Genomic DNA, 21,870 nt, shown 5'->3' with positions numbered 1-21,870 from the left:
CGAGTGCACGCTTGGGTGTTGGTTTGTCGCTGCCCACGCGTGTGCGTGGGTTGGTGCACGTGTGTGCACGTAGCGCGGTGCAAATGGGTGTGCGCGGTCACGTGTGGGTGCACACGTGGTGGTGCAAATGTGTCTGCACAGCTGCAGGTTGACGCGTGCAGCGACACGGGGGTGCAGAGCCACACGCCACCGTGCGCACGCGTCCCCATGTCGGTGCATACGTGCAGTGGTGCAAACACACATGCACAGCCGTGTCATTGTGCACACGCGTCCTCGTGTTGGTGCACACGTGCAGTGGTGCAAACACACGTGCACAACCGTGTCATTGTGCACACATGTCCTCGTGTTGGTGCACACATGCAGTGGTGTGAATGCATGTGCAGCCGTGTGTCAGCGTGCACTTGTGTCCCCATGTTGGTGCAGGAGTGTAGTGGTGCAAATGCGTGTGCACAACCCTGTGTCAGTGTGTGCACGTGTGCCAGTGCGCACATGTAGTAGTGCAAACACACGCTCAGCCACACGCTACTTTGCATGTCCCTGCATTGGTGCAGGCACATAGTGGTGCAAACGTGTGCACACGCATCCCCGGGTCAGTGCACATGTATAAAGGTGTAAACGTGTGTGCACAGTCACGTGTCAGTGTGCACACATGCATCCCTGTGTCTGTGCATGCACGTAATGGTGCAAACACATGTGCACACGCATCCCCAGGTCAGTGCACATGCACAAAGGTGCTAACGCATGTGCACAGCCACGTGTCAGTGTGCACACGCATCCCTGTGTCTGTGCATACATGTAATGGTGGAAACGTGCACACACATCCCTGCGTCTGTGCATGCATGTGATGGTGCAAACACGTGTGTGCAGCCCTGTGCCAGCGTGCACACATTCCTCTGTTGGTGCACACGTACAATGGTGCACACACGTGTGCATGCAGCCATGTGTCAACGTGCACATGTGCAACGTTGCACACATGTGTGCCAGCCCGCTCTCCCCTCACCCCGTGCTGCACACACGTGTGCCAGCCCGCTCTCCCCTCACCCCGTGTTGCACACGCGTGTGCGCTGCCGTGGCGCTCAGGAATGCAGGGGGACGATGAGCTCATCCCCGCGGTGACGCCACCGCGCAGCAATGCAGCCCTGACCCGGCCCCCCGTGTCCCCCCCGCGGTGACGTGGCCGGACACCCAGCGGGGGGGTGACCGGTGTGTGTCCCCCAGGTCACCCGCGGCACCCGGGGCGTGGCCGAGACCTCCTTCCCCGAGGACACGGTGGCCGATCACGTCGGGGGGACGCGGGGACGCCGCTACTACGCACAGCTTTCCGACGACGAGGACCTGGTGGCATCCGGCGGTGAGTGACACCGGGGGGGGTGTCACCATGCGGGTGCCACCTGGGTGCTACTCGTGCTGTCCCCATTGCAGATGGCAGCGGGACCTGGTGGCATCTGGGGGGAAGGTGGCGCTGGGTGCCATGAGGCGGGGGGTGTTACCCCTGCGGTCCCCATTGCAGATGGCAGTGGCATCTGGTGGCATCTGGCAGTGAGGTGGCACTAGGTCGGTGGGTGCCGCTCTGGGTGGGTGTCACCGTGGAGGAGTGTCACTATGAGTAGGTGCCACCATGGATGGGTGCCCCCCGGGGTGCCACTCGTGCTGTCCCCACTGCAGATGGCAGCGGGACCTGGTGGCATCTGGTGGAAAGGTGGCACCGGATACCACCGTGGGTAAGGTGTCACCATGAGTGGCTGTCACCGTGGGGGTGTGCCATCATGGTTGGGTGCCACGCTGGGTGCCACCTCCACTGTCCCCATTGCAGATGGCGGCGGGATCTGGTGGCATCTCTTGGAAAGGTGGCACTGGGTGCTATGAGGGGGTGGGTGTCAGCATGGGCGCCACCCCTGCAGTCCCCATTGCAGATGACAACAGGACATGGTGGCATCTGGCAGTAAGATAGCACCAGGTGGGTGGGTGTCACCATGAAGTGGATGTCACTTTGCGTAGCTGTCACCCTGGGTGCCACCCACCCTGTCCCCATTGCAGATGGCAGTGGGATCTGATGGCATCTGGCAGTAAGGTGGCACTGTGAGGGTTGGTGCCGCCATGGATGGGTGTCACCCTGGTGGGTGCCATCATGGTTGGGTTCCACCCTGGGTGCCACTTGCACTGTCCCCACTGCAGACAGGAATGGGATTTGGTGGCATCCAGCGTTAAGGTGGCACCAGATGGGTTGGTGACACCGTGGCTGAATGTCACCATGGGCAGATGCCACTCGCACTGTCCCTCATCCAGATGGCAGTGGGATATGGTGGCATCTGGTGGAAAGGTGGCACTGGGTGCTATCACAGGAAGGTGTCACCATGGGTGGGTGCCACCCTGGGGGTGCCATCACGTCTGGGTGCCATGCTGGGTGCCACCTCTGCTGTCCCCATTGGAGATGGCAACAGGACCTGGTGGCACTCGGCAGAAAGGCGCCACTAGGTGGGTGGATGCCACCCTGGGTGCCACTCACACTGTCCCCATTGCAGATGGCAGTGGCATCTGGCAGTAAGGTGACACTGTGAGGGTTGGTGCCACCATGAGTGGCTGTCACCCTGGTTGGTGCCACCCTGGGTACCACCCTGGGTGCCACTCGCACTGTCCCCACTACAGACAGGAATGGGATTTGGTGGCATCCAGCGTTAAGGTGGCACGGGGTGGGTTGGTGCCACCATGAGTAGGTGCCACCATGGGTGCCACTCGCACTGTCCCTATTGCAGATGGCAGTGGGACCTGTTGGTACCGGGTGGGTTGGTGCCACCCTGGGTAGATGTCACCACGGGTAGGTGCCACCCTGGTGCCACCCACGCTGTCCCCATTGCAGATGGCAGCGGCGAGGATGGCAGCGGTGTCACCTGGCCACCAGCGACCACCACCCCTGTCTCCATCGACGGGCTAGCACCCACTGGTAAGGGGACGCCGTGGGGTGGCCCCTGTCCCCGGGCTGTCCCCTGTCACCGCTCTCAAGCTCTGTCTCCATCCTCCTCTTCCTCCTCTTCTTCTTCCTCCTCCTCCTCCTCCTCCTCGGGGGGCAGCGCCCGGGCCCCCCCCCGCGCCGGCGGGCATGGTGGTGGCCGAGCCCGAGGACGACCCCCCGCTCAGTAAGTGACACATTTTGGGGTCCCCCTCCTTTGCCACACCCACACTTTTCCCCCTGACTCCCATATATTCCACCAACCCCTAAGATTACAACATCTGGAAGGGGGAGGGGTGGTCACGTCTGGATGGAGGTCACATCTGGATGCGGGAGGGGTGGCACAGAGGGGTATTTTTTGGGGTGCAGATTTCACCCCCTCACCCATTATTAACCCCCGTCCCCCCATTTTTCGCCGTCCCCCCCAGTTTATTTCCGCGCGCTGGTGAACTTCACCCGCAGCATCGACTACAGCCGGCAGCTGGAGGACCCCGACTCCGAGGAGTTCCGGGAGATTTCCGAGGCCGTGGTGGATGCGGTAAAGGGGGGGTCCCCGGGACGGGCTGCTGGGGGTGGGGGACACCCAAGGGTCCATGCTGACCCCCCCATTTTTTGCTGTCCCCCCCCCCCAATCAGCTGGAGTCGGAGTATTACAAGGTGCCCGGGGAGCAGGTGGTCAGCGTGGTCTTCATCAAGTGAGCGGTTTGGGGGGGCCCGGGGGAATTTGGGGGGGCTTGGGAGGTTTGGGGTGCAAGGGGAATTGGGGGGATGTGGGGGTTGGGGTGATGGGGAGTTGGGGGGCACTGGGGAGATTGGGAGGGATTGGGGGTGCAGGGGAGGTTTGTGGGTACACGGGAGGTTTGGGGGGCTGTGGGGAGGTTTTGGGGGTGCTGGAGAAGTTTGAGGGCACAGGGAGAATTGCGGTGATTGGGGAAGCCAATAGTGAAGTTTGGGGGGGCTATAGGGGGTTTGGGTGCAGGGGAGGTTTGGGGGCACAGGGAGAATTGGGGTGACTGAGGAAGCCAATAGTGAAGTTTGGGGGGGCTATAGGAAGATTAGGGGTGATGGGGAGGTTTGGGGGTGCAGGAGGATTCGGGGGGCTGGGGAGTTTGGATTGAGGGGTTTAATGGTGATGGGGAGGTTTTGGGGGTACTGGGAGGTTTGTGGGTGCAGGGGAGGTTTGGGGGGCTGTGGGGAGGTTTTGGGGGTGCTGGGGAAGTTTGGGGGCACAGGGAGAATTGGGGTGATTGGGGAAGCCAATAGTGAAGTTTGGGGGGGGCTATAAGGGGGTTTGGGTGCAGGGGATGTTTGGGGGTGCAGGGAGGATTGGGGTGATTGGTGAGGCCAATGGAGAAGTTTGGGGGGCTATAGGGAGGGTAGGGGTGTTAGGGAGGTTTGCGGGTGCTGTGGGGGGCTTGGGGGAGCAGAGGAGGTTTGGGGGTGCAGGAGATGCTTTGGGGGTACAGGGGAAGTTTTGGGGATACAGGTGAGGTTTTGGAGTGCAGGGGATGTTTTGGGGCTGCAGGGCAGGTTGGGGATACATGTGAGGTTGGGGGTGCAGGGGAGGTTGAGGATAAAGGTGAAGTTTTGGGGTGCAGGGGATCTTTTGGGGGTACAGGGCAGGTTGAGGATACAGGTGAGGTTTTGGGGTGCAGGGGATGTTTTGGGGCTACAGGGCAGGTTGGGGATACATGTGAGGTTGGGGGTGCAGGGGAGGTTGAGGATACAGGTGAAGTTTTGGGGTGCAGGGGAGGTTTTGGGGGTACAGGTGAGGTTTTGGGGTGCAAGGGAATATTTTGGGGGTGCAGGGGATGTTTTGGGGTGCAGGGGATGTTGAGGATACACATGAGGTTTTGGGGTGCACGGGAGGTTTTGGCGCTGCCAGCAAAATTTGTGGGTACAGACCCATCCAGCAAATCAACGGGGAGATCTGGGGGTGCAGGGGAAGCTTGGGCTGCACAACCGAGCAATTTTGGGGTGCTGACCCCCCGTTCCCCCCCAGAGAGGTGGACGGCGACGTGTTCGTGGAGCTGGACGTGGGCTCGGAGGGGAACGGGGACGCGGCGCAGCTGGGGGGGGTCCTGCGGGACCTGCTGGCCGGGGGCTCCATCGCCTCCTACCACACGTCCCCCCTGGGCTTCCAGTTCCGTCACCTGGGGGCTGGTGAGCACCGGGGGGAAATGGGGGTTCTGGGGGGGTTGGGGGGCTCGGAGCACCCCATGGATCCCATCGCCTGTCACACAGTGACCCCCCGCCCGCGCGCCTGCACCCCCCTGGAGTTCCGCTGCGGCAGCGGCGAGTGCGTCGCCAGCGAGTACCGGTGTGACCGGCGGCACGACTGCCGCGACGGCTCCGACGAGATGGGCTGCGGTGAGACCCCCAGAGCCCCCCCTGCGCCCCCAGAACCCCGCTGCACCCCCAAAAAACACCCTGCACCCCTAGAGCCCCCCTGCGCCCCCAGAACCCCGCTGCACCCCCAGAATTCTGCTGCACCCCCGTTTCTCCTCATAGCCCCCCCACCCACCCCTCTTTCCCCCGTAACTGCCCCCTGCACCCCCACAACCCCCATTTCCCCCCATAACCCTCTTGCACCCCCATATTGCCCCCTTGCACCCCAATTTCCCCCATAGCCCCCCATGGCCCCCCGCAACCCCCATTTCACCCCCATAACCTCCCTGTGCCCCATTCCCCCCATAGACTCCCCCTGCATCCCCATAGCCCCTCACATCACCCCGCACCCCCATTTCCCCCCATAAACACCCTTGCACCCCCAGATTGCCTCCTCACACCCCCATTTCTCCCTCATAACCCTCCAGCACCCCATTTCCCCCATAGACTCCCCCCGCACCCCCATTTCCCCCCATAAAGCCCCCTGCACCCCCAGATTGCCCCCTCACACCCCCATTTCTCCCCCATAACCCCCCAGCACCCCATTCCCCCCATAGACTCCCCCCGCACCCCCATTTCCCCCCATAACCCCCCTGCAACCCCGTATCGCCTGCTCACATCCCTATTCCCCCCCATAGTCCTCCACAACCCCCTGCACCCCCATATCCCTCCCACACCCTCATTTCCCCTCATAAACCCCCCTCCACCCCCATATCCATCCCCTCACCCCATTTCCCCCCCATTTCCCCCATTGCCCTCCCATAACCCCCCCTACACCCCCACAACCCCCATTTCCCCCCATAACCCCCCTGCACCCCCAGGTTGCCCCCTCACACCCCCATAGCCCCCCACAACCCTAATTTCACCCCCATAACCCCCCTGCACCCCATTCCCCCCATAGGCTCCCCCTGCACCCCATTTCCCCCCTCTCACCCCATTTCCCCCATAGCCCTCCCATAACCCTCCCTACACCCCCACAACCCCCATAACCCCCCTGCACCCCATATCCCTCTCTCGTACCCCCATATCCCCCATAACCCCCCGATCTCCACAGACCCCTCCACGCGGGCGCCCGCCACCACCACCCGTCCCGCCGCCACCACCCGCCCGCTCAGCACCGTCACCGCCGCCACCACCCCCCCGCCGGTCCCCCGCCGCCCCCACACCCCCCGTCCCCCAAAACCCGCCGTGCCGGGGGGGTACAGCGGGTGCCAGGCGGGTGAAGCCGCCTGTGCCGACGGGCGCTGCGTCCCCCGCGACTACGTGTGCGACGGGGAGCCCGACTGCGCCGACGGCAGCGACGAGGAGGCGTGCGGTGAGTTGGGGGGGGACGCGTGGGGTTTTGGGGGGCACCCTATGGGTGCTGACCCCCCCATGTCACTCAGGGACCCCCTCGCCCTGCGAACCCAACGAGTTCAAGTGCGCCAACGGGCACTGCGCCCTCAAGCTCTGGCGCTGTGACGGCGAGAACGACTGCGGCGACGGCTCCGATGAGAGCGGCTGCCGTGAGTTGGGGACGCGCGGGGTTGGGGACACGCGCGGGGACGCGCCGCCCGTTTGACCGGGTGGTGCTGTCGCCACTGCAGCCACCAAAGCGCCCGGCGCGGCGTGCGGGCCGGCGGAGTTTCGGTGCGTGGCCAGCGGGACCTGCATCCGCGCCAGCTACCAGTGCGACCGCGAGCCCGACTGCCCCGACCGCTCCGACGAGGTCGGCTGCGGTGAGTGACAGCGGGAGGGGACAGCGCTGCCGGGGGGGGACAACTCGGCCAGGCATGGGGGATGTGGTGCCGGTGCTGGGGGTGCGGTGCCTGAGCTGTGCCGGGGATGTGGTGGCACCGGGCTGGGCACACTGTGCCTGAGCTTTGCCAGGGACCCTGTGCAATGGCATCAGGCTGGGGACACTGTGCTTGGGGACCCTGTGGCATGTCACCAGGCTGGGGACACTGTACTCAAGCTGTCCCAGGGGCCCCAAGGTCTGCCAGGGACCTTGTGCCCAAGCTGCCTTGTGGACACTGGGCTGGGGACACTGCACCAGGGACCCTGTGTCATGGCACCAGGCTGGGGACACTGTGCGTGGGGATGCTGTGCCATGGCACTGGGCTGGGGACACTGTGCCCAAGCTGCCTTGGGGACATAGGGCTGGGAACACTGTGACCAAACTGTGCAAGGGACCCCCAGGTCTGCCAGGGACCCTGTGCCATGACACCAGGCTGGTGACACTGTGCCCAAACTGCCTTGGGGATACTGGGCTGGGGACACTGCACCCAGAGACCCTGTGCCATGGCACCAGGCTGGGGACACAGTGCCCAAGCTGCCTTGGGAACACCATGCTGGGGACACCGTCGTGGTGGTGTGCTAGGATGCTGCATCCACAGGCTGGGGACACTGTGCCTGGTGACACTGTGACACGGTACCAGGCTGGGGACACTGTGCCTGGGGACACTGTGTCATGGCACCAGGCTGGGGACACTGTGCCTGGGGACTCTGTGTCATGGCACTGTGCTGGATACAGCACTGGGGACCCTGTCCCCAAGCCACGTTGGGGACCTGGTGCTGGTGACCCTGTCCCCAGGCAGTGCCACACTGGAGATGCAATGGCACAGCAGCGTGCTGCGCGCCACACAGGTGACACTGTCCCCAAGCTGGTGCTGGTGACCCTGTCTCCAAGCCAGGGTGGGGACCTGGTACTAGTTCTCCTGTCCCTGAGCAGTGCCACACTGGTGACACTGTCCCCAAGCAGGCTGGGGACCCAGTGCTGGTTCCCCGGTCCCTACAGTGCTGGTGGGGCAGGCGGTGATAGGGTGGTGCAGGCAGTATCCCCACTGGTGGTGATGGTGACAGTGTTGGTGACAGGGGGGTGCGGGCAGTGTCCCCACTGGTGGTGATGGTGACAGTGTTGGTGACAGGGGGGTGCGGGCAGTGTCCCCACTGGTGGTGATGGTGACAGTGTTGGTGACAGGGGGGTGCGGGCAGTGTCCCCACTGGTGGTGATGGTGACAGTGTTGGTGACAGGGGGGTGCGGGCAGTGTCCCCACTGGTGGTGATGGTGACAGTGTTGGTGACAGGGGGGTGCGGGCAGTGTCCCCACTGGTGGTGATGGTGACAGTGTTGGTGACAGGGGGGTGCGGGCAGTGTCCCCACTCGTGGTGATGGTGACAGGGTTGGTGACACGGGGGGGCGGACAGTGTCCCCACTGGTGGTGATGGTGACAGGGTTGGTGACAGGGGGGTGCAGGCAGTGTCGCCACTGGTGGTGACGGTGACAGTGTTGGTGACAGGGGGGTGCGGGCAGTGTCCCCACTGGTGGTGACAGTGACAGTGTTGGTGACACGGGCGGCAGGCAGTGTCCCCACTGGTGGTGACGGTGACAGTGTTGGTGACACGGGGGGCAGGCAGTGTCGCCACTGGTGGTGACGGTGACAGTGTTGGTGACACGGGGGGGCGGGCAGTGTCCCCACTGGTGGTGACGGTGACAGTGTTGGTGACACGGGGGGCGGGCAGTGTCCCCACTGGTGGTGACGGTGACAGTGTTGGTGACACGGGGGGCGGGCAGTGCCCCCGCAGGTGGTGACTCTCCCGCGGGAGTCGGTGCGGGCGGTGCCGGGACAGACTGTGACCTTCACCTGCGTGGCCACCGGTGTCCCCACCCCCATCATCACCTGGCGCCTCAACTGGGGCCACACCCCCAGCAGCCACAGGTGGGCGGGGCTTCCGTGGGCGGGGCATAAGGGGCGCGGTCTAAGGGGATTGGTTGGCAGGGGCGAGGGCAGTCAGCTGTGGGGTTTGGTGGGAGGGACTTGGAGGAGGGGGTGGGGCTTATGATGGGAGGGGCTTATCCTTAGGGAGGGGCTTGTGATTGGGGTGTGGCCTGTGGTGGGCGGGGCTTGTGCTTTAGGGCTGAGGTAGTGAGAGGGGCTTGTGCTTGGGGTGGGGCCTGAAGTGGTGGGAGGGGCTTGGTCTTTGGGGGTGGGAGCTCTGGTGGTGGAAGGGGCTTAGACATGGGGCGGCGCTTTGTAAAGGGGCGTGGGCTACAGTGGTGGGCGGGGCCTGTAGTTGGGGGCGGAGCTTGATGTGGGGGCGGGGCCTGGGTGTGAGCAGGGCGGGCAGCGGGGCTGTGCTCCCCCCGGGGTGCTGGTGCTGGTTTTGGGTGCTGGGTGTGCCGGGTGCCAAGGGTGCTGTGCAGGGTGTCGATCGTGAGCGAGGCCGGGCAGGGGACGCTGACCATCCGGGACGTGAAAGAAGCCGACCAAGGCGCCTACACCTGCGAGGCCATCAACAACCTGGGCATGGTGTTCGGCATCCCCGACAGCATCCTCACCGTCACCCGCCCCGGTGAGCGTCCCTCCGCCGTCCCCTCCCCAGCCCGCCCCCCCGGCCGTGGCGCCATCCCCGTCACCCGCTGTCCCCCGCAGGGCCGTGCCCCGAGGGCCACTTCCAGGTGACGGGGACATCCCGCTGCCGGCCCTGCTTCTGCTTCGGCGTCACCACCTCCTGCCGCGCCACCGCCCGGCGCCGCCACCGCCTGCACCTGCGCTTCGACCGCCCCGATGACTTCAAGGGTGAGTCTTGGGGACAAGGGGTGTGGGACAAGGGCCACGGCAGGGGCTGAGCGTGTCCTTGCAGGTGTCAACGTGACGGTGCTGGCGGCGCCATCCTCGCCGGTGCTCTCGGCCACCCAGCTGCACGTGGATGCGGGCGCCGAGGAATTCCAGCTCCTGGACCTGTCCCGGCGCTTCCTGGCGCTCGACGCCTTCTGGGCACTGCCTGACACCTTCCTTGGGGACAAGGTGACAGCGGGGGGAACATAGGGCTGGGGACAGCGGTGGTGCGGGCGCTGACGTCCCGCTGGTGCAGGTGGATGCCTACGGGGGAGCGCTGAGCTACGGCGTGCGGTACCGGCTGGGGAGGGGCCCCCCCGAGCCCACCAGCCACCCCGACGTGGTGCTGCGGGGACACGGGCGGCAGCTGCGGGCGCGTGCTGGGGCCACCCAGCCCGATGTCCCCAACCGGAGACACCTGCCCCTCACCGAGGTGGGTGGGAGGTGGAGCGGGGTGGTGATGGTTGGGGGGGAGGATGATGGGGTGTGATGATGGTGGTGCTGGTGCAAAATGGTTGATGATGATGATGGTAGGGGGAGTGATGATGATGGTGGGAGCGTGATGGTGTGGGGTGTGATGGGGGGACCATGTTGGTGCTGGTGCCAAATGGTTTATGATGATGGTGGTGGGGTGATGGGGGAGGTTATAGGGGGTGATGGTGGTGGGGGGCAATGGTAGGGGGGTGGTGGTGATTCTGGCACAAGATGGGTGATGATGATGATGGTGGGCAGGGGTGATGATGATGGGGTGGGGGCAATGGTGGTGCTGATGCCAAATGGGTGATGACAATGGTGGGTGATGTTGGGGAGTGTGGGGTTATGGGGGTGATGGTGGGCGATGAGGACGATGATGGTGGGGGCGATGCTGCTGGTGGCAGGTGGGCGATGCTGGTGGTGCCAGGTGAGTGACACCAGTGTTGTTGGTGAGTGGGTGATGCCAGCGCTGGCACCCCTGGGTGACATGGGTGTCACCGCACCCGCAGGAGCACTGGGAGGATGAGGCGGGGAACCCGGTGAGCCGGGAGCTGCTGCTGCTGGTGCTGCAGGGGCTGGAGGGCATTTTCATCCGTGCCGTGTACGACGGGCGCATGGCCAGCGTGGGGCTCAGCGACGTGGCCATGGATGTCACTGGCCCCGGTGACACCGGCCTGGGACCGGCCGGGGACGTCGAGGAGTGCAGGTGACCGCTGGCAGCGAGGTGGTGGGTTTGGTGCCACCGCCATGGCGATGCCACCATCACACTGCTGTGTCCCCAGGTGCCCCGTGGGCTACGCGGGGCTGTCGTGCCAGCGCTGTGCCGCCCGCTTCGAGCGGGTGACAGGGGGACCCTACTTGGGGACCTGCTCCGGTTGCGGCTGCCATGGCCACTCCAGCACCTGTGACCCCGTTTTTGGGCACTGCCTGGTAAGGAAGGGGGTCACAGGGTGACGGGGGATGTGGTGGGGTGTCACCACCCTCCCATGTCACTCGTGTCCCCTCCAGAACTGCCAGCACAACACGGAGGGTCCCCAATGCGAGAAATGCAAACCCGGCTTCTTTGGCGATGCCACCAAGGGCACGGCCACCGCCTGTCACCCGTGTCCCTGTCCCTACACTGAGCCAAGCCGCAGGTGGGTGCCAACCCCAGGAGACCCCCCCCCACTGAAATGTCCCCTTCCCGCTGTCACCGTCACCATCACCCACAGGTTTTCGGAGTCATGCTTTATGGACACGGACGGCCAGGCCACCTGCGACGCCTGTGCGCCCGGTTACGCCGGCCGGCGCTGCGAGAGGTGAGTGGGGGTCCCTATGGTGGAGGGGAGTCCCTATAACCCAACACCCCCCACCCACCCACCCCCTGTCCCCATAGGTGCGCCCCAGGCTACGAGGGAGACCCCATCCAGCCGGGTGGCAAGTGCACCCCTATCGGTGAGTGCTGGGGGCTGCTTGCGGGGTCCCCCGCACCCATGGGTGCCACCCCCCACCCATGGGTGCCCCCACCCTCACTCTCGCTGCCCACAGGCCAGGAGCTGGTCAAGTGCGATGTGCGGGGGGGCAAGGACGGAGCTGGTGGCACCTGCAGCTGCAAGGTGGGGACAGGGACCGGGGGAGGGGGCAGGGCTGGGTGCTCCCAGCCCCCACCACACCCTGTGCAGTCCCCTATAGCACCCAGTGTGACCCCTCTGTGGCACCCAGTGGGGTCCCCAGTCTCATCCCCACTATTCTGAGCACCCCTTTGTGGCACCCAGTCCCACCCCCATAGCATCCAGTGTTATCCCCCGTACCACCCAGTCTGCCCCCCAGCACCCATTCCAACCCCCATAGCACCCAGCCCAATCCCTGGGGCACCCAGTAGGTGCCCCTATAGAACCCAGTCTGGTCCCCCTACCAGCACCCAGTCCCATCCCCATGGTACCCAGTCCCATCCCTGGGGCACCCATTCCAACCCCCAGAGCACCCCATTTGATCCCTATGGCACCCAGTCCAATCTCTGGGGCACGCAGTGGGATTCCCTATAGCACCCAGTTCGGTCCCCTCCCAGCACCCAGTCCCACCTAGTCTCACCCCCTGGCACCCAGTCTGACTCCCCCTAGCACCCATTCCACCCTTGCCTCATGGCACCCAGTCTGCCTCCCCCAGCACCCATTCCAGTCGCTCATAGCACCCAGTCTGCCCCCACAGCACCCAGTCCAGTCCCTGGGGCACCCAGTGGGATCCACTGTAGCACCCAGTGTGCCTCCCCAGCACCCATTCCGGTCTCCCATAGCACCCAGTCTGCCCCCATAACACGCAGTCCAATCCCTGGGACATCCAGTGGGATTCCCTATAGTACCCAGTCCGGTATCCTCCCAGCACCCATGCCAACCCTCCATAGCACCGTTTACCAGTCCCAAATAGCACCCAGTCCAACCCCCTCCCAGCACCCAGTCCCACCTAGTCCCACCCCCCGGCACCCAGTCTGACCCTCCCAGCACCCATTCCAGTCTCCCATAGCACCCAGTCTGTCCCCACAGCACCCAGTCCGATCCCTGGGCCACCCCGTGGGATCCCCTATAGCACCCAGTGTGCCTCCCCAGCACCCATTCCAGTCCCCCATAGCACCCAGTCTGCCCCCGTAAAACCCAGTCCAATCCCTGTGGTGCCCAGTGGGATCCCCTATAGCACCCAGTGTGCCTCCTCAGCACCCATTCCAGTCTCCCATAGCACCCAGTCTGCCCCCATAACACGCAGTCCAATTCCTGGGACATCCAGTGGGATTCCCTATAGTACCCAGTCCGGTATCCTCCCAGGACCCATGCCAACCCTCCATAGCACCGATTCCAGTCCCCCATAGCGCCCAGTCCAACCCCCCAAAGCACCCAGTCCAGCCTCCATCACCCACCCCCCACCACAACTTCCACTCCTCAGCAGACCCCACCCCACAGCACCCCCCACCCCAGTCCCCCATTTCCCAGCCCCCAGCTGCTCCTGCCCACCCTGGTACCCCCACCCACCCTCCGTGTCCCTGCAGCCCAACGTGCGGGGCCGGCTCTGCGACTCCTGTGCCGCCGGCACCTTCCACCTGAGCGCGGCCAACCCCGAGGGCTGCCTGCCCTGCTTCTGCATGGGCGTCTCGCGGCACTGCGCCAGCTCCGCCTGGAGCCGCCACCAGGTACCCGCCACGGGCCACGCCAGGCCATGTTGTGCCATGCTGCGCCATCCTATGTCATGTTGTGCCACGCCGTGCCAGTCTATGTCATGCCAAGCCGTGCCGTGCTATGCTGTGCCGTGTTGTGCCGTCCTATGTCGTGTCAAGCCACATTGTGCCGTGCCATGTTGTGCCATTGTGTGCCATGTCTTGCTGTGTCATGCCATGGCTTGCCATGCTGTGCCATGCCATTATGTGCCATTATACGCCATCACATGCCACGTTTTGCCATGCTGTGCCGTTATGCCATGCTGAGCCTTGCCATGCTGTGTCATGTCAAGCAATGTCATCTGGACCCTGCCATGTTGTGCCATTGTGTGCCATGTCTTGCCACATCTTGCTGTCATGCCATGGCATTATATGCCATCATGTGCCATGTCTTGCCATGCCATGTCATGCCATTATGTGCCATGTTATGCCACGCTACACCTTACTGTGCCATGCCATACCATGTCAGGCCATGCCATGTCATGCCATGTTGTGCCATATCTTGCCATGCCATGCCATGCAATGCTACATCATGCTGTCATGTCCTGCCGTGCTGAGCTATACGGTGTCTTGCCATGCCATTTTATGACACACTGTAACATGCCATGCCATGTAGTGCCATGTTGTGCCATGTCACGTTGTCCTGTGCCATGTCATGCATTGGCATGCCATGCCCTGGAGTGCTGTGCCATGTCATGTAGTACCATGTCGTGCCGTGTCATGTAGTGCCACATTATGCTGTGTCTTGCTGTGCCATGCGTGCTGTATTGTGCCATGCCATATAACGCCATTCTGTGCCGTGTCACGTTGTCCTGTGCCGTGTCACGTGTTGGTATGCCACGCCGTGGTGTGCCACGCCGTGGTGTGCCATGCTGTGATGTGCCATCCTGCGCCCACCAAACCCCTTCCCTGTCCCCGCAGGTGACACTCACGGCCGAGGAGTCCCCGCCGCTCAGCCTGGCCAACCTGGCCGGCACCCGCACGGTGGGCGAGGGCACCCGCTTCTCCTCGCCGCGGGAGCTGCTCTTCACCGCCTTCCACACGCTGCCCCGCGACGTCTACTACTGGGTGCTGCCCGCGCCCTTCACCGGGGACAAGGTGCCGGCAGCGCTGGGGACACCTGGGGGACAAACCACCCATCCCCAAACCTGGCTTAGCCTCATCACATCCCGCCCCACAGGTGACATCGTACGGTGGCGAGCTGCGGTACACGGTGATGCACCGGGCACCGGCGAGCGCCCAAGCGCTGCCGCGCCAGCCCGACGTGCTGCTGCAGGGCAACGGCATCCTCCTGGAGCACTTCTCCGACACCAGCCCCCCCGCCGGTGTCCCCACCGCTGTCACCGTGCCCTTCCGCGAGGTGAGGAGCAGTGGGGGTGTCCCCCACCCTGGGGTGGGGTTGGGGACGCGGTGTCACCTGCCGGTTGTGGCCACAGCGTGCCTGGCGCCGGGCGGACGGGCGCGACGCCACCCGTGAGCATCTCCTGATGGCGCTGGCCGATGTGGACCTCTTCATGATCCGGGCGTCCTACTCGGATCACCAGGAGGAGAGCAGGTACAGGGGACGGGGGGACACTGGGGACATGGGGATGGGGGTGGGCAGGGCGGTGGGGACGTCCCCTCTTGCCCCGCAGGCTGGCCGATGTCACCCTGGACGTGGCGGTGCCACACGCCACCGGCCGCCCACCAGCACTGGAGGTGGAGGATTGTGCCTGTCCCGCCGGGTACCGTGGAGCCTCCTGCCAGGTGAGACCCTCGCTGTCCCCTCCCCAGGGTCTTGGGGACACCGAACAGTGGCCAACTTGTCCCTGTGTCCCCTCTGTAGGACTGTGACACCGGCTACACCCGCAGCACTGCCGGGCTCTACCTGGGCACCTGTGAACCGTGCCAGTGCCACGGCCATGCCAGTGAGTGCCACCCTGAAACCGGCATCTGCCAGGTGAGCTGGGGACACTGGGGACACCTTGGTGACACCCATGGCAATGCCAGCGACGCCATCACCCCCTCCTTCACAGGGCTGCCGGGATCACACAGAGGGTGACCAATGTGACAAGTGCCAACCCGGCTACTATGGTGATGCCACCCGCGGCACCCCGGGTGACTGCCAGCCCTGTCCCTGCCACGGACCCCCCGGTGACACCCAGTAGGTTCCCCCCCAGCCCCTGCCATATCCTTGGGGACACGGGCTGGGGGTCACCTGTTCCCTTGTCCCCTCACAGGGTGACCAAGAGCTGCTTTGAGGACAGTGACGGGCAGCCCACCTGCAGCGCCTGTGCCCCAGGACACAGCGGGCGCCTCTGCGAGAGGTACCGGGGGGCACCATGGTGAGGGGGCAGTGGGTTTTGGGGTGTGTCCCTCCCCCACTCCTCATGGGCTTTTTGTGGTGTCCCCACCCACAGGTGCGCACCCGGGTATGTGGGGGACCCGCTGCGGGGGCAGCCGTGCCGAGGTGAGTGTCATGGGGAGGGGACAAGGGGGTGTCCCCACACTGCGGGGGGCTGTGTGTGACTGCTGTCCCCCCCCAGCACCGGGTGTCCCCACCGACCAGTGCCAGTGCGACCCGCGCGGCAGCGTCGGTGACGGCTGTGACGCCGACGGGCGGTGCCGCTGCAAGGTGAGCCCTGTCCCTGCCACCCAAACCCCGCCAGAGCGGGTGACAGGGCCATGTCACCCATCCTGTTTTCCCCCACTAAAAAAGGCCAACGTGGAGGGTCCCCAATGTGCCACCTGCCGTCCCCACCACTTCCACCTGAGCGCCGGCGAGGCGGGCGGCTGCCTGCCCTGCTTCTGCATGGGCATCGTCCAGCACTGCGCCAGCGCCGCCCGCGCCCGCGCCACCGTGAGTGTCCCCCGCGTCCCCGCGGTGTCCCCAGCTGTCCCCACCCGTCCCCACCCTGCTCACCGCGTCCCCCCGCAGGTGCGCACGCCCTTCGTCCCCGGGGACGCCCAGGGCTTCGCGCTGGTGAACCGGCAGCACAGCACCCGCGTGGGCAGCGGCTTCGCCGTGGAGCCGGGGCCCCGCCTGAGCTACAGCCGCTTCGGGGACCTGCCCCCCGACTCCTACTACTGGCAGCTGCCACCCCCCTACCAGGGGGACAAGGTAATGGGGGTGTCTCCGTCCCCCCTCCCCAGAAACAGGGGTGCCTGTGGGAGCTCCCAGCCCAGCGGCTGCACCCAATGTCCGGGGGCACCCCTGGGTGCTCGCCCCATAGGAGGTGGGCACAACCTCCCCATCGCCTGCCTTTCCCTTCTTCCCTTCTTCCCTTCTTCCCTTCTTCCCTTCTTCCCTTCTTCCCTTCTTCCCTTCTTCCCTTCTTCCCTTCTTCCCTTCTTCCCTTCTTCCCTTCTTCCCTTCTTCCCTTCTTCCCTTCCCTTTTCATCTTCCATTTTTCCTCTTTTCCCTTTCCCCCCTTTCCACCCCTTTTTCCTCCCTTCCCCTCTTTCCTCTTCCCTTTTCCTTTTTTCTCTCTCCTTTCTCTTTTCTTTTCCTTTTTGCATCTCAACCCCATCCTATCCCCCTTCCCCATCCCCATCCTATTCCCCTTCCCCATCCCCATCCACATCCCCATTCTTGTCCTATTCCCACCCACTTCCTCTTCCCTTTCCCATCCCAATCCCTCTCCCACCCTGTCCCATCCTCTTCCTCTTCCCTTGCACTTTCCCCATCCCCATTCCATCCCATTTCATCCCAATCATCCCCATCCCATCCCCATCCCATTCCATCCCATCCCATTCCATTCCATCCAATCATCCCCATCCCCATTCCATCCCACCATCCCCATCCCATCCCATTCCATCCCATCCCATTCCATCCCATCCCATCCCATTCCATTCCATCCCATTATCCCTATCTCATACCATCCCACCTCATCCCATCCCATCCCATCCCATCCCATCCCATCCCATCCCATCCCATCCCATCCCATCATCCCCATCATCCCCATCCCATCCCCATGCCTGTCCCTTTCCCTTTTCCATCCTCTTCCTCATCCCGTCCCTGGTCACATCCCCATCTTCTTCCTTTCTCTTCCTTTTCCCCGTCCCCATCCCATCCCCATCCCGTCCCCATCCCATCCCCATCCTGTCCCCATCCCATCCCCACACAGGTGGGCTCCTACGGCGGGCGCCTGCGCTACACGCTGACCTACACCCCAGGGGGGCAGGGAGCCCCCCTGCCTGACGCCGACATCCAGATCACGGTACAGGGGTGCTGGGGTGGGGGTGGGGGGTGACATGGTGACACCAGGACCCCCCTTTGACCCCCCATATCCACAGGGCAACGACATCACGCTGGTGGCGTACCAGCCCGACCTGCCACCGCGCACCCCCCAGGCCTTTGAGATCGTTTTTCGGGAGGTAAGAGGATGTTGGTGGCTTTTGTCCCCAATGTCCCTTGTCCCCACGATGCCCCAAGCCACTGTGCCCCCCCTTGACCCCCTCCTCTGCCCGCAGCAATACTGGCAGCGGCCGGACGGGCAGCCGGCGACACGGGAGCATCTCATGATGGCTTTGGCCGACCTGGACGAGATCCTCATCCGAGCCACCTACTCCACCAGCATGGCCACCGCCAGCATCGCCGATGTCACCATGGAGGTGGCCGTGCCCCCCCAGCCTGGCCTGCCCCCCGCGCCCGAGGTGGAGGAATGTCGCTGCCCCCCTGGGTACCAGGGACTGTCCTGCCAGGTGAGCCCCAACATCCCCCCAACATCACCCCCAGCATCACCCCAACATCACCCCTGCGTCACCCCCATCAGCCCCATATCACCCCCCACATTACCCCCAGTATCACCCCCATAATCACCCGAGCATCACCCACAACATCACCCCCATAATCACCCCAGCATCACCCTCAGCATCACGCCTGTGTCACCCCAACATCACTCCCAAAATCACCCTCAATATCATGCCAACATCACCCCAGTATCCCTCCCAGTATCCCTCCCAGTATCCCTCCCAGTATCCCTCCCAGCATCACTCCCAGTATCACCCCCAGCATCACCCCCAGTATCACCCCCAGCACCACCCCCAGCACCACCCCCAGCACCACCCCCAGCATCACCCCCAGCGTCACCCCCAGCGTCACCCCCAGCGTCACCCCCAGCATCACCCCAGTGTCACCCCCAGCATCACCCCAGTGTCACCCCCAGCGTCACCCTCCGCATCACCCCCAGCATCACCCCAGTATCACCCCCCTTCCCAGGGATATTTAGGGGGGCTCACAACTCTGAACCCCATTTTTCTGTTGTCCCCGGCAGGACTGTGCCCCCGGTTACACGCGCACCGGTGGGGGGCTGTACCTGGGGCACTGCGAGCTCTGCGAGTGCAACGGCCACTCCGAGAGCTGCCACCCCGAGAGTGGCGCCTGCTCTGTGAGTCCTTCCGTCCGCATTATTTGGGGGGGCTGAGTGTCTTATCACACGTGTGCACCCCCAAATATTTGTGTGTTCCCCCCAGGGATGCTTGCACAACACAGCAGGGGATTTCTGTGACCAATGTGCCCCCGGTTTCTATGGGGATGCCACCGCCGGGACCCCCGAGGACTGCCAGCCCTGCGCCTGTCCCCTCCCGTACCCCGAAAACCAGTGAGTGCCGGTGCTGGGGTGGGGGGTGCTGGGGAGGGGACGCACCCCCACATTGCCCTGTGTCCCCTGCAGGTTCTCCAGGACCTGTGAGAGCCTGGGAGGCGGCGGGTACCGCTGCACCGCCTGCGAGCCGGGCTACGCCGGGCAGTACTGCGAGCGGTGAGGGGCTGTCGCACCCCCCCCCACACACCCCCATGTAGTCACCCCCGTATACCCACCCTGATATACCCACCCTGATATACCAGTCCTGATATACCCACCCCGATATACCCACCCTCCATATTCTCACCCCGATACACCACCCCTCATATACCCACCCTGATATACCATGTCCCCATATACTCCGCCTGATATAGCCACCCCAATATACCACCCTCCATATACTCACCCTGGTATACCACCCTCCATATACTCACCTTGATATACCCACCCTGATATACCACCCTCCATATCCTCACCTTGATGCACCACCCCCCAGATACTCACCCTGATATAGCACCCACCCTTATATACCAATCCCAATATACCACCCCCATATTCCCACCCTGATATACCACCCCCCATGTTCCCACCCTGATATACCACCCTCCATATACTCACCCTGATATAGCACCCCCCTTATACCCAAGCTGATGGGCCCACTTCCATAAACATGCCCCCCTATACCCACCCCAATACACCCACCCCCTTATAGTCGACCCAATGAGCTCACCCCCATATATCCACCCTGCTATACCCACCCCTCATATACCACCCCCCATACACCCATCCTCCTACCCCAACCCTGAAATACCACCCTCCATGTACTGACCCTGATATCACACCCCCACAAAGGTGTTCTCATATAGTCACCCCAATGTACACACCCTGATATACCCACCCTCATACGGCCACCCCATATCCCCACCCCATATACCCACCCCAATGACCTCACCCCCATACACCCCCCCTGATGCCCCCGCCTCAATGTGCTCATCCCTGTACCCACCCCAACACACCCTCCCCAGTGTGCTCACCCCAACATACCCACCCCAAAGCGGTCACCCCCATATACTCACCCCAACACACCCACCCCAGGGTGCTCACCCCCATATACTCACCCCAATACACCCACCTCAACATACTCACCCCGATGGGCTTCCCTGATATACCCACCCCAACGTGCTCACCCTTACACCCACCTTCATATACACGCCCCGATGTGCTCACCGCAAAATACCCCCCAAAGTGCCCACCCTTACACTCACCCCCATATACTCACCCCAAAATACCCACATCAATGCACTCCTCACCCTTGTACCCACCCCAATATACCAGCCCCGATATACTCACCCCAAATACCTACCCCATATACTCACCCCAATGTTCTCCTCCTGCTATACCCACCCCAAAGTGCTCACCCCAATATACTCACCCTGATATACCCACCCCAAAATACTCCCCCAAATATACCCACCCTTATATACTCACCCCAAAATACCCCATCAATGCACTCCTCACCCTTGTACCCACCCCAATATACCAGCCCTGATATACTCACCCCAAATACTCACCCCCATGAACTCACCCCGATGTTCTCTTCCTCCTGTATCTACCCCAAAGTGCTCATTCCAATGTGCTCACCCCCATATATGCACCCCAATAAGCTCACCCCACTTATACCCTCCCCCATATACTCATCCCATTATGCTCAGCCCCAATATATGCACCCCAATGGGCTCACCCCTCTATATGCACCCCAATATGCTCACCCTAACGTACCCACCCTGAATATGCTCCCCTGCTCACCCCAATATACCACCCCAGTATAGTCACTCTGGTGGGCTCACCCCATTGTACCCACCCTGATATGCTCATCTTGATATTGCACCCCAATATTTTCACCCTGCTATACCCACCCTAATATGTTCAGCCCCCATATCCCCACCCCAAAGGGCTCGCCCCAATTCTTGCACCCCAGTATCCCCACCCCAATGTTCTCACCCCAATATTTGTGCCCCAATATGCTCACCCCAGTATATGCACCACAAAGGGCTCACCCCACTATTTGCACCCAATATCCCCACCCCAATGGGCTCACCCCACTATTTGCACCCCAATTTCCCACCCCGATGTTCTCACCCCACTATTTGCACCCAATATCCCCACCCCAATGGGCTCACCCCACTATTTGCACCCCAATTTCCCACCCCGATGTTCTCACCCCGCTATTTACACCCCAATATCCCCACCCCAATATTCCCACTCCAATATTTGTGCCCCAATATGCTCACCCCAGTATATGCACCACGAAGGGCTCACCCCACTATTTGCACCCCAGCGTCCCCACCCCAATGGGCTCACCCCACTATTTGCACCCCAATATCCCCACCCCAATGTTCTCACCCCAATATACACCCCCACTATCCCCCCATACCCATCCTGCTCTACCCCCCGACATCCTCTCACCCCCTTTTCTCCCCCGCAGCTGCGCCCCTGGTTACGTGGGTGACCCGACGGCGCGGGGCCAGGCGTGTGTCCCCGCGGGGTCCCCGGTGCCGCTGGCCGTGCGCGTGCACCCCCCGCGCAGCGCGGTGACACAGGGCAGCGCCGTCACCCTGCGCTGCCACGCCACCGGAGAACCCCCCTTCTATTACCACTGGGCGCGGGAAGATGGGCGACCCCTCCCCGAGGGTGCCCAGAGCCGGCGACAAGGTACTGG

At 63.3% G+C, this 21,870-nt stretch overlaps 1 protein-coding gene across 7 annotated transcripts in view; it reads left to right on the top strand.

The window, feature by feature from the left end:
• HSPG2 (heparan sulfate proteoglycan 2) overlaps positions 1-21,870 on the top strand; it is a 51,144-nt gene that overhangs the window by 4,677 nt on the left and 24,597 nt on the right. For 6 of the 7 annotated variants that reach the window (XM_071798464.1, XM_071798460.1, XM_071798462.1 and 3 more), the window contains exons 2-41: positions 1,219-1,351; positions 2,858-2,941; positions 3,069-3,134; positions 3,376-3,485; positions 3,584-3,642; positions 4,950-5,110; positions 5,192-5,317; positions 6,390-6,650; positions 6,721-6,840; positions 6,922-7,053; positions 8,888-9,032; positions 9,518-9,666; positions 9,747-9,893; positions 9,958-10,121; positions 10,189-10,365; positions 10,916-11,112; positions 11,189-11,336; positions 11,415-11,542; positions 11,618-11,704; positions 11,782-11,840; positions 11,934-12,001; positions 13,423-13,563; positions 14,509-14,685; positions 14,768-14,947; positions 15,024-15,142; positions 15,222-15,333; positions 15,413-15,526; positions 15,603-15,730; positions 15,807-15,893; positions 15,987-16,036; positions 16,113-16,201; positions 16,286-16,426; positions 16,505-16,687; positions 17,694-17,786; positions 17,863-17,943; positions 18,040-18,270; positions 18,843-18,956; positions 19,042-19,169; positions 19,242-19,328; positions 21,637-21,863. In XM_071798464.1, the coding sequence (XP_071654565.1) occupies positions 1,219-1,351; positions 2,858-2,941; positions 3,069-3,134; positions 3,376-3,485; positions 3,584-3,642; positions 4,950-5,110; positions 5,192-5,317; positions 6,390-6,650; positions 6,721-6,840; positions 6,922-7,053; positions 8,888-9,032; positions 9,518-9,666; positions 9,747-9,893; positions 9,958-10,121; positions 10,189-10,365; positions 10,916-11,112; positions 11,189-11,336; positions 11,415-11,542; positions 11,618-11,704; positions 11,782-11,840; positions 11,934-12,001; positions 13,423-13,563; positions 14,509-14,685; positions 14,768-14,947; positions 15,024-15,142; positions 15,222-15,333; positions 15,413-15,526; positions 15,603-15,730; positions 15,807-15,893; positions 15,987-16,036; positions 16,113-16,201; positions 16,286-16,426; positions 16,505-16,687; positions 17,694-17,786; positions 17,863-17,943; positions 18,040-18,270; positions 18,843-18,956; positions 19,042-19,169; positions 19,242-19,328; positions 21,637-21,863 (5,203 nt within the window). The remainder of the gene's footprint in view (positions 1-1,218; positions 1,352-2,857; positions 2,942-3,068; positions 3,135-3,375; positions 3,486-3,583; positions 3,643-4,949; positions 5,111-5,191; positions 5,318-6,389; positions 6,651-6,720; positions 6,841-6,921; positions 7,054-8,887; positions 9,033-9,517; positions 9,667-9,746; positions 9,894-9,957; positions 10,122-10,188; positions 10,366-10,915; positions 11,113-11,188; positions 11,337-11,414; positions 11,543-11,617; positions 11,705-11,781; positions 11,841-11,933; positions 12,002-13,422; positions 13,564-14,508; positions 14,686-14,767; positions 14,948-15,023; positions 15,143-15,221; positions 15,334-15,412; positions 15,527-15,602; positions 15,731-15,806; positions 15,894-15,986; positions 16,037-16,112; positions 16,202-16,285; positions 16,427-16,504; positions 16,688-17,693; positions 17,787-17,862; positions 17,944-18,039; positions 18,271-18,842; positions 18,957-19,041; positions 19,170-19,241; positions 19,329-21,636; positions 21,864-21,870) is intronic. The other variant, XM_065855395.2, reaches the window with a different exon arrangement.

Source organism: Patagioenas fasciata, chromosome 23 (assembly GCF_037038585.1).
Source record: "Patagioenas fasciata isolate bPatFas1 chromosome 23, bPatFas1.hap1, whole genome shotgun sequence".
In the NCBI taxonomy this organism is placed as follows: Eukaryota; Metazoa; Chordata; class Aves; order Columbiformes; family Columbidae; genus Patagioenas; species Patagioenas fasciata.
The sequence above is the reverse complement of the archived record's forward strand: the minus strand, read 5'-3'. Positions and strand labels throughout refer to the sequence as shown.